The sequence below is a fragment of the Lemur catta genome, chromosome 1 (genome assembly GCF_020740605.2).
Source record: "Lemur catta isolate mLemCat1 chromosome 1, mLemCat1.pri, whole genome shotgun sequence".
NCBI classification, from domain to species: Eukaryota; Metazoa; Chordata; class Mammalia; order Primates; family Lemuridae; genus Lemur; species Lemur catta.
In genome coordinates this window covers 74,598,589-74,614,019 of record NC_059128.1, presented here as the reverse complement: position 1 = coordinate 74,614,019, position 15,431 = coordinate 74,598,589, and the positions used below count along the sequence as shown (strand labels likewise).

The 15,431-nt window shown below is 34.9% G+C and overlaps 1 protein-coding gene across 1 annotated transcript in view; it reads left to right on the top strand.

Annotated features, from left to right (window-relative positions):
• LOC123633251 (fibrous sheath-interacting protein 1-like) overlaps positions 1-15,431 on the top strand; it is a 63,175-nt gene that overhangs the window by 20,009 nt on the left and 27,735 nt on the right. Inside the window, exon 6 of the mRNA XM_045544376.1 lies at positions 14,506-14,604. Within this exon, the coding sequence (XP_045400332.1) occupies positions 14,506-14,604 (99 nt within the window). The remainder of the gene's footprint in view (positions 1-14,505; positions 14,605-15,431) is intronic.

Here is a 15,431-nt window from a genome sequence, read left to right as displayed (position 1 = left end):
GATATAGGCATACAATGTGAATTAATGAAATAAGGGCAATTGGGTTATCCATCACCTCAAGCATTTATCGTTTCTCTGTGTTAGGAACATTCTAATAACACTGTTTTAGTTATTTTAATGTATAGCCTAACTTATTGTTGATTATAGTCACTTTGTTGTGCTATCAAATATTGTTCATTGGTCATCATTAGATATCTATCTAACTATATTTTATATTTTTGTACCCATTAACCATCGTTAATTTATCACTCACTCTCTGCTATACTTCCTAGCCTTTGTTAACCATCATTCTACTCTGTCTCCATGAGATCAATTGTTCTTAATTTTTAGTTCCCACATATGAGTGAGATGTGAGATTTGTCTTTCTGTGCTTGGTTTATTTCACTTAACATAGTAGTCTCCAGTTCCATCCATGCTGTTGCAAACGGCAGGATTTCATTCTTTTTTGTGGCTATATGATATTCCATTGTGTATATGTATCACAACTTCTTTATCCATTCATCCATCGATGGACACTTAGGTTGATTCCAAATCTTGTCTCTTGTGAATACTACTGCAATAAACATGGGAGTGCAGATATATTTTTGGCATACTATATTCCTCTCCTTTGGAATATACCCAGCAGTGGGATTGCTGGGTCATATGGTAGTTCTATTTTCAGTTTTTTGAGGAACCTCCATACTGTTCTTCATAGTGGTTGCACTAATTTACATTCCCACTAATAGTGTAGGAGGGTTCTTCTTTCTCCATATCTTTGCCGGCATTCATTATCATCTGTCTTTTTGATAAATGCCATTTTAACTGGGGTGAGATGATATCTCATTGTAGTTTTGATTTGTATTTCTCTAATAACTAATCATGAGCATTTTTGTATTTACCCGTTGGCCATTTGTATATCTTCTTTTGAGAAATGTCTATTCAGATCTTTTGCCTAGTTTTAACTGGATTATTTGATTTTTCATATTGATTGTTGGTGCTGCTTAAATATTCTTGATAGTAATCTCTTGTCAGATGGGTAGTTTGCAAATATTTTCTCCCATTCTGTGGGTTGTCTCTTCACTTTGTTGATTGTTTCCTTTGCTGTGCAGAAGCTTTTAAGCTTGATGTGATCCTGTTTGTCCAATTTTGCTTTGGTTGCCTGTGCTTTTGGGTATTATTCAAAAAGTCCTCGCCCAGACCAATGTCCTAAAGCGTTTCCCCAATATTTTCTTTTAGTAGTTTCATAGTTTCAGGTCTTAGATTTAAGTCTTTAATCCATTTTCATTTTATTTTTATATATGGCAAGAGATAAGGCTCTAGTTGCATTCTTCTGTATATGGATAGCCAGTTTTCCCAGCACCATTTATTGAAGAGACTGTCCTTTCCTTCACTGTATGTTCTTGGCACCTTTGTTAAAATAAGTTCACTATAGATGTGTGGATTTATTTCTGGGTTCTCTATTCTGTTCCGTTAGTCTATGTGTCTGTTTTTATGCCAGTACCATGGTGTTTTGGTTACTGCAACTCTGTAGTATAATTTGAAATCAGGTAATGTGATTCCTCCAGTTTTGTTCTTTTTGCTTGGGATGGCTTTGGCTATTCTGGGTCTGTTGTGGTTCCATATAAATTTTAGTATTATTTTTTTCTATTTCTTTGAAGAATGTCATTGGAATTTTCTTGGGGATTGCATTGAATCTGTAGATTGCTTTGGGTAGCATGGACATTTTAGCAATGTTGATTCTTTCAATCCATGAGCATGGACTATCTTTCTATTTTTTTGTGTCTTCTTCAATTTCTTTCATCAATGTTTTATGTATTTCCTTATAGAGATCTTTCACTTCTTTGGTTAAGTTTATGCCTGGGTATTTTATTTTATTTTATTTGTAGCTATTGTAAATAGGGTTACTTTCTTGGTTTCTTTTTCAGATTGTTTACTGTTGGCATATAGAAATGCTACTGATTTTTGTATATTGATTTTGTATCTTGCAACTTTACTGAGTTTATCAGTTCTAATAGTTTTTTTTTTGTGTAATCTTTAGCTTTCTCTAGATATAAGATCATGATCATATCATCTGGAAACAAGGATAATTTGACCTCTTCTTTTCCAATTTGGATGCCCTTAATTTCTTCTCTTGTCAGATTGTTCTAGTTGTAACTTCTGGTATTATGTTGAATAACAGTGGTGAAAGTAAGCATCCTTGTTTCAGATCTTAGAGGAACATTTTTGCAGTTTTTCTGCATTCAGTGTCATACTAGCTGTGGGTCTGTCATATATGGTGTTTGTCATGTTAAGTTCCTTCTGTACTCAGTTTTTTGAGGTTTTTATCATGAATGGATACTGAATTTTATTGAATGCTTTCTTGGCATCGATTGAAATGATCATATGGTTTTTATCCTTTGTTCTGTTGATATGATGTATCACATTGATTGATTTGCATACATTGAACCATCTTTGCATCCTAGGATGAATAATCTTTTTAATGTGTTGTTGAATTCTGTTTGCTAGCCTTTTGTTGAGGAATTTTGCATCTATGTTTATCAGAGATATTGGCCTATAGTTTTCTGTTTTTATTGTGTCTTTGTCTGGTTTTGGTATCAGGGTAATGTAGGCCTCATAGAATGAGTTTGGGAGTATTCCCTCCTCCTTGATTTTTTGGAGTAGTTTAAATAGGATTGGTATTAGTTCTTCTTTGAATGCTTGGTAGAATTCAACAGTGAAACCATCAAGTCCTGGGCTTTTTTTTGATGGGAGATTTTTTGTTACTGCTTCTATCTTCTTACTTGTTACTGGTTTATTCAGGTTTTGGATTTCTTCCTTGTTCAATCTTGGTAGGTTGTTTGCGTCTAGGCATTTATCCATTTCTTCCAAGTTTTCCAATTTATTGCCATATAGTTGCTTATAGTTGCTTATAGTAGTCTCTAATGATCCTTTGGGTTTCTGCACTATCAGTTGCAGTGTCTATTTTTTCATCTCTGATTTTATTTACTGTGTCTTCTCTCCTTTTTTTAGTCTAGGTAAAGGTGTGTCAATTTGTTTATCTTTTCAAAAGATCAACTTTTGTTGATCTTTTGTATTGTTTGTTTTCAATTTCATTTATTTCTGGTTTGATCTTTATTATTCCTTTTCTTCTACTAATTTTGCTCTTGTTTTCCTAGTTCTTTGAGATGCATCCTGAAGTTGTTTATTTGAAACTTTTTTACTTTTTTAATGGAGGCACTTATTGCTATAAACTTTCTTCTTATTACTGTTTTTTCTGTATCCCATAATTTGATATGTTGTCTTTTCATTTTTGTTTGTTTTGAGCAATTTTTAAATTTTCTCCTTAATCTCTTCATTGACCCACTGGTCATTCAGGAGCATATTATTTCATTTCCATGTGTTTGTATAGTTTCCAGCGTTCCTCTTGTTATTGATTTCTAGTTTTATTCCATTGTGGTCAGAGAAAATACTTGGTATGGTTTCAATTTTTTTGAATTTTTTAAGACTTGTTTTGTGGCCTAACATATGATCTATCCTTGAGAATGATCCATGACCTGAGGAGAAGAACATGTATTCTGCAGCTGTTGGATGAAAGGTTCTGTAAATATCTATTAAGTCCATTTGGTAAATAGTGCAGATTAAGTCCAATGTTTCTTTGTTGATTTTCTGTCTGGACGATCTGTCTAACACTGAAAGTGGAGTGTTGGAGTCTCTAGCAATTGTTATATTGGGGTCTATCTCTATCTTTAGGTCTGATAGTATTTGCTTGATATATTTGGGTGCTCCAGTGTTGGGTGCATATATATTTTGAATTGTTATATCATCTTTCTGAATTGACCCCTTTATCATTATATAACGGCCTTCTTTGTCTCTTTTTATGGTTTTTGCTTTGAATCTATTTTATCTGATAGAAGTATAGCTACTCCTGCCCTTTTTTGGTTTCCATTTGCATGTAATATCTTTTTCAACCCCTTTATTTTCAGTCTATGTGTGTCTTTATAGGTGAAGTATGTTTCTTATAGAAAACATAGTTGGTTCTTGTTTTTTTAATCCTTTTAACCACTCTATGTCTTTTGATTGGAGAGTTCAGTCCATTCATATTCAATGTTATCATTGATAAGTAGGACTTATTACTGCCACGTTATTTGATTTCTTGTTGTTTTGTGGTCCTCTCTTTCTTTCTTATTTCCTTTCTGTCTTCCTCTGTTAAAAGTGATTTTATCTGGTAGTGTGTTTTAATTTCTTGCTTTTCCTTTGTTTGTATCTGTTGTAGTTTTTTATGATTTGAGGTTACCATGAGGCTTGCAAAAAACATTTTATAACCAATTATTTCAAACGTGAAAACTCTGCTTACAAACAATAAACAAGCAAAGAGAAATCTAACAGAAATTCTAACTTTAGCTCCATCCCTCCCCCAACTTTTTAACTTTTTTTGTTTCTATCCATACTTTTTATACTATCTCGAAAGTTATTGTGGTTATTTTTGATAGGTTTGTCTTTTAGTCTTTATACTCAACAGAGTATTCTGTATTTGTGTACTTATTGTTATCAGTGAGTTGTATACTTTCAGATGATTTCTTATTGTTCATTAATGTCTTTTTCTTGGAGATTGAAGAACTCTTTTTAACATTTCTTGTAGGGCAAGTCTGGTGTTGATGAAATCCCTTAGCTTTTGTTTATCTGGGAAAGTATTTTTCCCTCATGTTTGAAGGATATTTTTGTAGGATATTAAATTCTAGGGTTAAGGTTTTTTTCGTTAGCACTTTGAATATGTCATGTCACTCTCTCCTGGCCTGTAAGGTTTCCACTGAGAAGTCTGCTGTCAGATGTATTGGAGTGCCTTTATATGGTTTTGTTTTCCTTGCTTCCCTTAGGAACTTTTCTTTATCTGTGACCTTTGGGAACTTAATTATGAAATGCCTTGAGGTAGTCCTGTTTGGGATAAATCTGCTTAGTGTTCTGTGACCTTCTTGTACCAGGGTATGGATATCTTTCTCTAGGTTTGGAAAGTTGTCTGTTATTATTTCCTTGAGTAACTTTCTACCCCAATGTCTCTCTCTACCTCCTCTTTAAGGCCAATAACTCTTAGATTTGCCCTTTTAAGGCTATTTTGTTGATCTTGTGGGCATACTTAATTCTTTTTTATTTTATTTTTTCTCTTCTGACTGTCTTTTCAAATAGCCTGTCTTCAGGCTCACTAATACTCTCTTCTGCTCGGTCAGTTCTGCTGTTGAGAGACTCTGATGCATTTCTCAGTTTGTCAAGAGAATTCTTAAGCTCTAGAATATCTTCTTGGTTTTCTTTATTATTTTAATCTCTTTGTTAAATTTCTCTGATAGGCTTCTGAATTCCTTCTCTGTGTTTTCTTGAAATGCATTGAGCTTCCTCAGGACAGCTATTTTGAATTCTTTGTCTGAAAGGTCACATATCTCTATCATTCCAGGAATGGTCACTGATACCTTATTTAGTTTGTTTTGTGAGATCATGTCTTCTTGGGTGTGGAGGGACAATCCTTGGAGGCTTCTGTTAGGCCATCTTGCTTGGCCACCTCTCCCTCTCCCTCTAAAAAGCCTCTTTAAAGTGCTTATAGCTAGACCTATTTCAACTTGAACTTTAAACATACACTCACAAACATACCAAAACCTGCTTTCTACCTTTCTTTTCATTTTTTCCCTTTAAACAAAGGGGTCAGTTCTTAGGGTGAATATTTTTCTTTGTTGACCCTAGTCAGTTTTCCTTATCCTCTTATCTAAGAGTAACTTTAAGGACTTTGTGCTGGCAACTGAATGGCAATTTCTAACCTGTTTTCCAGCCCCTAAAACACATCCATCCCAGTCTCATTCTAACATCACAAATAACTAACAGTAAATAAATGAAAAGATAATGGTTGTTGGGTTGTGCATTTAGTTTTATTTATAGGTACTAAAAACAAATGAGGCCTTCACTCTAAGAGAAAGATGAAAACTACAGTAAATTGATTTATACCAGATTTTAACTTTATAATCAAGACATAATAAACTCAAGATTAAGTAATGAGATTTTGAAGTAAACAATATTGCACTTGCTAGAGATCTCTGAAATATTTCAAGTCTGTTCCATCCCATTATTGAGGCAACTCCTCTAGGTTTTTCTAGAGAAATGTTGTGAAAATCATAACTCTTTATACCATCAGGAGTTTTCTGTTAGTTTCTAGCATTTATCTAATGAATAGAGGTAGAATTTAATATTCTTTGAGACAAATACATCTGCTGATAGGGTTGTTTATTGTTAGTGTTTTTGATAGAGGTTATTTTTTTTTGCCTTTGTCACATTTCTCTCTTGTGTTTCTAGCTCCAAATTTATAAATGCAAGTGAGCACAAAACATTGACATCTTAATCAATTAGAGTTTTGCAAATTTGAGAATACTTCTTTCTAGGTGCTTTTTCTGTAAAATTCAGATACATGATACTTCTGCTCTTGAATGCTTGGATTAAATACTCGACGAAAATCTGGTAGTCTCTTTCTACTCTGATTTTCAGAGGACTGAGGAAGGGAATCACATAGCTGTGCTGACTGGCACAGCCAAGGATTTTTGTTTTTTAACTTCTGTTGGGGTCTCAGCATTGCTTAGTAATTTCTTTTGCATTCTCCAAAATGACTATTCCAAACTGTTACTATGTGCTTAACCTCTCATCTTCTTTTGCAAGATTTTTACTCTGGCAGCTGGTCTTATTTCCAGAGAAAATGGATCTACAGGGTGGGAATCCCTTTCACATTCTTTCCTTCTGTTTCTAAACTTCACCCTGACTGTGCTTATCCATCCCCTGACCCTTCCCTCTAGCCTTAGATTGAGGGAAGATTCTTATTCACCAAGGCCAAAATTAATAACAACCCATCCTTTTCACCATGCTCCTGGCATTAATCTTTCTGTTTTTCATCTAGAGCTTCAATCTCTCTGGCTCCTTCTCTCTGGCTCCTTCCCTTCAACTTACTGTGTTTAAACCTTCTAGTTCTAAAACATAATCAAAGAGCCATCGAACCAACCAAACATACAAATAAACCTTTTCCCTCCATTTTCACCTTACTCCCAGGCATGTACTGCTCAGTTTCCCTGCTCTCCTAAAGAATAGCTCACACTTACTGGTGCTACTTGGTCAAATTCCATTTACTTCTCAACTCTTTAATATCTGTATTTTCTCCTATCTTGCTACAGAAAGTACTTCATCAGTGGTCCTCCTAAATTCTAAATGTGATGGCATACTTCCCGTTTTTATTGCACTTGACATCTCTGTAGAATTTGACACAGTTGACCTTTCATAGCATAGGAAAATTTTTCCTATGTTCATTATTCTCTGCTGATTCTCTTCTATTTTCCTTCCTTCTTCCTCTCTACTCCTTCTTTTGTATGTTTTCTCTGTTTTGGTTAATAGTTTCATCTCCCATCCCATCGTCTAAACAAGAAACTCAAGAGCTGGGCTTAGTTCCTCCCTCATCATTATTTTACATTTCCTTCCTGAGTAACAATTCCTCAAATGAGTCTTTGTTCTACCTTTTCTCTGTCTGACCTCTACCATTATTGGTGGTTTGATCTCAGCCTTTAGTATTTGTCTCTCAGGCTATTCAAACAGCTTTCAGTCTTGTCATCATCATTATTTTCTTTCTGTGATTATTGCATTAGTTATATATTGCTGTGTAACAAATTGCCCCTATCACATGGCATCTTAAAATAATAAACATTTACGATCTCACTGTTTCTGTGAGACAGGAATCTGGGAATAGCTTAGTTGGACAGTTCTGATATGACAGGATCCCTCATGTCACACTGTTGGCCATGACTACAGTCATTTGAAGGTTCTTCTGGAGCTAGAGAATCGGTTTCCAAGCTCACTCACATGGTTGGTTGTTGGCAGACCTTAGTTTCTTGCTGGCTGTTGCCTGGAGATCTTAGTTTCTTACTGCATGAATCCATGAACCCCTCCATAGGATGCTTTCCTGTGATCACAACATAGCATTTGGCTTCTTCTAAAGAGCACAGGAAGTGTTCAATAAATTGAGCTATTATTAGTATTCCTATGGTTACTAGACAACATCAATAGGAATGTGGTACGTGTCTCATATACTATCTTTCATATATCAGGGAATTTTTGCAGGTTTCATACATTTATTAGCTATTCATAGGTCTCATATGTCTCATTATTACCCTGATTGGTTTACCCTATCATATTTTTTAATGAATTATTAATGACATAGAGAAAAGCTAGTGACTTTTTACATATTTTAATTTGTTTCCTATTTGGACATTTAACTAAATTATCTTATTAATTATAATCATCTTTAGTTGTTTGCCTTGGGTCTTGTTAGTTTTTGAATATATACCAGAAAATAATAATTTTTGTGTCCTTTTAAATAATTACACCGATTCTGAGAACTATAAGGACTTAGTATTGAAAATTATTGAATGCATTTCAATATCTATTTAAATTATCATAAATTTTTCTTTCATGACCAATGTATTTAATGTTTTAAAATTAATAGATTTAAATACTAAATCAGTCTTTTATTCCTTGGTCAACTCTTCTTGGTTATGGAGGATTATTCTTTTAATTTAGTACCAGGTTCGAATGGCTGAATTTATTCAGAATTTTTGCATCTGTACTTATAAGTGAGATTGGTTGTGTGTGTGAATGTGTGTTACGGTGTTGGGAGTATAGTTGGGGGGTGGAGATTGTAGGTATGTGTGTCTGTCTGCTTTGTCAGACTGTGTTAACTTTATAAAATGAATGGGGGTGGCTACTCATTTATTTCTATGATTTGAAACAGTTTATATAACATGGGGATTATCTGTTCCTAAAAATTTGAAAGATTTCGCTAGAGAAGCCATCTGGTTCAAATAATTTCTTGGAGGCAATTCTCTGAGTCTTTTCTCAGTGTCTTTCATATTTACTATTCTATTTCAGATTACTAGTTTCCTGGAGTCAATTTTGGCAATGCATCCATGTTACTGAGATTTTGAAGTATCCATTTCACCAAGATTTAAAAATTTATTAACATAAAATCTCATATAGTATTTTAAAATAATAATTATTTTTCTTACTGTCTATATATCCCCTTCCTATTTGTAATCTTTTTCATGTTTTCCCTTACTCTTTTTAATCTGGAAGTTTTTTTTTAAACTGTTTATTTGAGCACAGTTTTACATTTACAGAAAAATTATGAAGTTGGTACAGAGATTTCCTCTCTGAGTAACAATCCCTCAAATGAGTATTTGTTCTACCTTTTCTCTATCTGACCTCTACCATTATGGGTGGTTTGATCTCAGCCTTTAGTATTTGTCTCTCAGGCTGTTCACACCCAGTATCCCTTATTATGAACATTTTACATTAGTATGGTAAGTTTGTTACAATTAGTGAACCACTATTGATACATTATCATGAACTAAAGCACAACTTTATTCAGATTTCCTTAATCTTTATTTAATAACCTTTTTCTGTTCCAGTTCCAGTATCCCATGCAAGATTCCACATGACATTTAGTACTCATGTCTCCTTAGTCTACTCTTGGCTATGACACTTTCTCAGACTTTCCTTGTTTTTGATGACCTTGACAGTTTTGAGGAGTACTGGGCAGGTATTTTGTAGCATGTAGCACCTGGAATTTATCTCATGCTTTTCTCATGATCAGACTGAGATTTTGTGTTTTTGGGAGGAAAACCACAGACTTAAAGTGTTGTTTTCATTACCTTACGTCATACTATTAATATAACATTGCTGATAATGTTAACTTTGATCACCTGCCTGAGGAGATGTTTGTCAGATTTTTCCACTCTAAAGTTATTTATTCTATTTTCCTCTCTCTTCCATACTATACTCTTTGGAAGGAAATTACTATGTATAGCCCCCACTTAGGAAGTGGGGAGTTACACTTTACCTACTTGAGGGCAGAATATTTACATTAATTATTTTGAATTGCTCTGCATAGGAGATTTATCTATTGTACCTATTTGTTTATTCAAGCATTTATTTGTATCAGTATATATTTGTGGATATTTATTTTATACTTGGGTTCATTGCTCAAATTTTTCCAGCTTTACCCATTGGGAGCTCTTTCAGTTGACTCTTCTGTTCCTTTGACATCCTCTATCATTGTGAGTTTTGTTTTTTTGTTGTGGAGCAGTATCTATATTTTTGTGAGTCTATTTCTGCACTCTCTATTCTGTTCTAGTGATCTATTTGTCTATTATTTTACCAATACCACAGTTTTTTTTTTACCAGTACCATGCTGTCTTGATCACTATAGTTTTAATGTTTTCTCTTTTTAAAATTATACTTGCAGATTTTTCTTTTTATGCTTTCGAGGACCACTTTTGAATTTCTTTGCTAATTCTAGCCCTTATCTTGAATTTGCTTTATAATTTTCTCTAGCTTCTTCAGGTTAATTAGTTAAGATCATTTTATTTTCCATTAAAATATGATTAAGGCATCATCGCTATGAATTTGTTTCTAAATATGGCTTTACATTTACATACATTCTTTTGTATGTGGTGTCATCATTTTCTTTAGTATCCACAGGTTGTTATTACATTTTTATTTCTCATTGATCTAATGGTTATTTGGAACATGATGGTGCCTTTCCTTTGTTTTCCAGAATTTTTATAAGCCCTATATTTTGAAAGCTAGTTAATATAGAGTTCCATAATATTGTGGTCATGGTTTTGATATTTTTAAAAATAAATTTATTATGCATATTAAAGATATACTACATGATGTTATGAGATACATATGTATAGTAAAATGTTTACTATAGTGGAATAAATGAACATATCCATCATCTCACATAGTTATCCAACCTCCATTCCCCCATGGCAAGAGCAGCCATAATCTACTCATTTAGCAAAAATCCTAGTACAATAAACCATTGTTAACTATAGTCCTTGTGTTGTACACTAGATCTTTAAGCTTGTTCATTTACATATCTGTAAATATTTGTATCCATTGACCTACATCTCATCATTTCCTCCCTCCTACCCGGCCCCAGGTGACCTGTTTTATTCTCTATCTCTGTATATAGAGACTCCAGACCTTGCACTCTATGCCACCACCTCATACAACCCTGGTCTTCTCCACAGGAGCATGTGAGAACTTCTGGTCTCCTTCATGCCACAGGCCAGCCATAGGGAATTATGTGTGTGTGTGTGCGCATGTGTGCGCGCGCGTGTGTGTGAACACCCCATGCCCCGTCTCCCTGTAAACATGCTGCACTGCCATTACAGCTCTGAAGCTGTCGTGGGTGGTTGAGGGGCACCGTGTGCCTGTGTGTGGAGTCTTCCCGAGAGTTTCAGGTGTGCAGTGGCTCTGGGCTTCCCCATCCTCTTAAGGATTCCAGACTCCAGGATTGCACCTCCAGTGCATGTGTGCCAGGAAGCAGCCTCATACTGTGTCACTTGCGTCTTCTCTAACTAAACTCATTCCTTCTGATGCTCTTATAGGTCCTCCTCCCTTATCTGGGATGGACTTTAATTTCTTCCCTAGGTGGCAGGAAACAACTTAAATCACATCCTGCAATTTTCCCCTTTCAGGGCTCTTATTAAAAACTCTGCTCAAACCTCAGAGCTTTGGCTCTTTATCTCTACAGGGAATTAAAAGATTTTCCTATTAACTGTTTATTTCTACATAATTTCAGGGTTAAATTCAAAAGAACAGTTCAAAGAATTCTCAAATACCCTTTATCTAGATTCTCTAAATGTTAACTCTTTACCACATTCTCCTCTTTTCGCTCTCCCTTAATCTCCCTCTCCTCTCCTTCTCCCTCTCCCCACAAGGACACACCCCCCACACACACACCCACCCACACCCACACCCACACACACACACACACACACACGCACCTATCAACCAAGAAATTACCATTACCATTTCCTGATTTCAGGAAGTGATATAATACTATTATCCAGTCTATAGGCTTTCTTGAGATTTTGCCAATTCCCTCACTAATATCCTTTATAGCAGCAGTCTCCAACCTTTTTGGCACCAGGGACCAGTTTCATGGAAGACAATTTTTCCGTGGACCAGGGTGGGGTGAGGAGAGGGATGGTTTTGGGATGATTCAAACACATTACATTTATCATTCAATAAAACCTCCCTGCTAATGATAATCTGTATGTGCAGCTGCTCCCCAGCACTAGCTTCACTGCCTCAGCTCCACCTCAGATCATCAGGCATTAGATTCTCATAAGGAGGGTGCAACCTAGATCCCTCACATGTGTAGTTTACAGTAGGGTTTGTGTTCCTATCTGATGCTGTAGCTGATCTGACAGGAGGTAGAGCTTATGCAGTGATGCAAGCGATGGGGGGCTGCTGTAAATACAGCTGAAGCTTCACTGGCTCACCTCCTGCTGTGTGGCCTGGTTCCTAATGGGTCACAGACTGGTATTGGTCTGCATTGTGGGGGATGGGGACTGCAGCTTTATAGCAAAAGAAAATGGCAGGTCATGTATTGTATTTAGTTGTCATAGCTCTTTAGTCTTTCTTTGTATTTTATGACATTGGCATTTTTGAAGACTATAGGCCTGTTATTTTGTAGAATGTCCTCCAGTTTGGGTTGGTTTGTTTCTACTTGATTCCCTAGAAGTGACAGTGTGTGCTTCTCAGTACCTCATGTCAGGAAGTGCATAATATTGATTGTCCCTGGTGGTGTTAACTTGGACCACGTGGTTCAGATGGTGTCTGCCAGGTTTTTCCACATGTATTTGAGAAAGGGAAAAATATCCATAGTAACCTTACTGTTTTTCCTTTTGGAAGTAAGAAGTTATCTTGTGGGGAGATACTCTGAGGCTGTTATCCTGTTCTTCAAACTTCACCCACTAGTTTGATCATTCATTGATGATTCTTATCTGAATAAATTAATATTATGATGGTTACTGAATGGTTATTTTCTAATTCCATCATTTCTTCTACATTAATTAGTTCCTTTTTAACAATAAGGAAGAACTTTCTAAAGGGAGACTTTTGGAATTCAGAAAACGGGTTTTTTTCCTCAGGGGTTAAGCTCTTGCAATTGAATGCCTGACTTTCAAAACTGTTGTCTTTTAAACTCAAAGCTGAGCTATAGCACCTTTGTTCTGTGTTGTACCCACCTCTCTCTTTGTGGCAGAGAACACCACTGGGATGATGGCAAAAAGCCACATGGTCACTAGGGTAATGTAAACAGGAGAGTGATTTAAACATAGAGAGGTTCCTAGGTTTAAAATCTTCAAATATCATCTTGCTAAATAGTTTTCAGTATTATAAGTTTCTATGTATTTGTGTCTTTATAGGTGTTTTAGTGTAAAATTGAGTGAAACTGTCATTAAAAAGGAATAATGGGATTGAAAATAAATATATTACCATTTCAAGAATATGCTATAACTTAAACTGATAATAAAATGTTGCCAAGTTGCTGACTTGCTGAGCCTGTTTTAATGAATTTTATTTGAGATCCCTGATAATAGTGGTTGGACCAAAAAAATTAAAGTTCAAGAAACTACTTTCAACCTTTTTGTCATCTGAGTAGCTAATTTCCTTGGTTAACTCATCAAAGAATTTACAAAGACTAACATTGTAATATCAATACCAATTCATAATTCATTATTATGAATTCCAAATTAGACAACTGGAATTTATGAATTAGTTTTTAATATCAGAGGTTGTATGTTTTGAACTTGGTGATTGTGTGTTGGGGTGAATGTATCTTCTGCTTGTTTCCTTTGCCTGTATTGCCCCAGAATGGGTGTTTTAACCAAGTTTGTTTTCACGGAGAAGTGGTAGATCCTGTAATATCTTCAAGACTTGTCATATTTTCTGAAGCAAAACCATTTCTGTGCCATACACCTGGCAGATTCTCTCATTTTAAGGTATAGAGACAAACTTAAAAAAAAAGATATTTATGTTAGCAGTTTCTTATACATAGATAGTGTCTGAAATAGCTAATAGGAGAGCATAAAAATAAATTACATTGAAACAAAAAAAGTTGAAAAACAGAAAGTACTATTTTCTTTATGGCTATTATCCTGAGAAAATAAATCACAAAAGAAGAAAGCTAACCTGCTATGAGCCTCCCAAATTATGTCTTTCAAACACATTGTTTTATCTTAATGACTGACCACATATTTGAAATCTATACCTTGGGGATCTAAAAGAAAAAAGAAAACCACATTTACAGATACTCATTGTGCATATCCGCTGTGTTACAAATATTGAGGTTTGGATACATTATCTCTGGAGAGTTAATGTGATATTTTAGTACCCTTGTATATCCTTTTTGTGCTTAAATTCTAGAGACATGCTGTTTGATTGTTTTGACTTCTGTAGTTTGTATACAACTTTGTATACATGAGTCTGTAGGCTCATGTATACACAGATGATTGTCATTTCTACTTGGAAGTGACAATGATATTGTCTTATGAAGTTTGTGTGTGTGGAAGGGATTGAGGAACATTGGAGAGAATATTAAATCTCTTTTTTTAAACAGCTGTGTAGACAATTCCTTATTTATTTTGTGAATATTGAACAAATCACTTTTTGAATCAATAGATCCTTCTTGTTATGAGGATGAAGACACCTTTTTCCCTGTGTTTCACACTCAAGTCCCTCCAGAAAAATATGAGAAGCAGATGCAGAATGTCAGTCAAGGTATGTTTTAATTTGTGTGATTATACACATTGTCATAAGGGAATGTTAGCTGTATACAGAAATATTCAGCAATTAAATGAGTTGATTTCATTTTTTCTAGGGGTGAGTGGAAGTAGGCAGGGTTCAAGATGGCACAAGATTGGTCATGAGTTAATCGTTGTTGAGTCTAGTTGTTGAGAGTTCGTTATGCTGTTCTCTCTACTTTTGGATGTTTGAAATTTTGTATAATAAAGAATTTTTAAAAAGCTAGCTGCAAGTAATGAGAACCTGGTTTAAGCCAAGAAAAATTTATGAAAATGATCTTGATGGTAGACAGCTTTCTTTGTTTCCAAAGAGCATATGCTATGGTTAGCCACTGAGAGGCTGGCTCAATTTCATAAACCTAGGAACTGACCCAGCTGGGTCAGGTGCCTACCCCTGGCTCTACCGACTTGTCCAACCCAGCAGGGTTTGGGGTCACTATGGGAATATGGCAGCTATATTACCACCAGACTGGAGAGGAGAAGAATCAATTTCTAGTGAGACAGTTCTGGCCAGATAATTTAAGGTTTTTTTTCCCTACGATTTATTAGAAGTATATTTTAAAGAAACTCTATTATAAATGTAAACATGGCTGCATTTAATTTGAGTTATTTTAATGTTGTATTATTTGACTATGTGAAACTTCAACTGAATAAATGTCATATTTCAACTAAAAAGACTATGTACAACTTGAATTATGGGAAGAAGTGATATATTTTATATCTAATGTGGCCACTCACCAAAAAAGTAATTCATACTTTAGCTATTGGTCATTGATTTAAAAATAATCATGTCATTGATTAAAA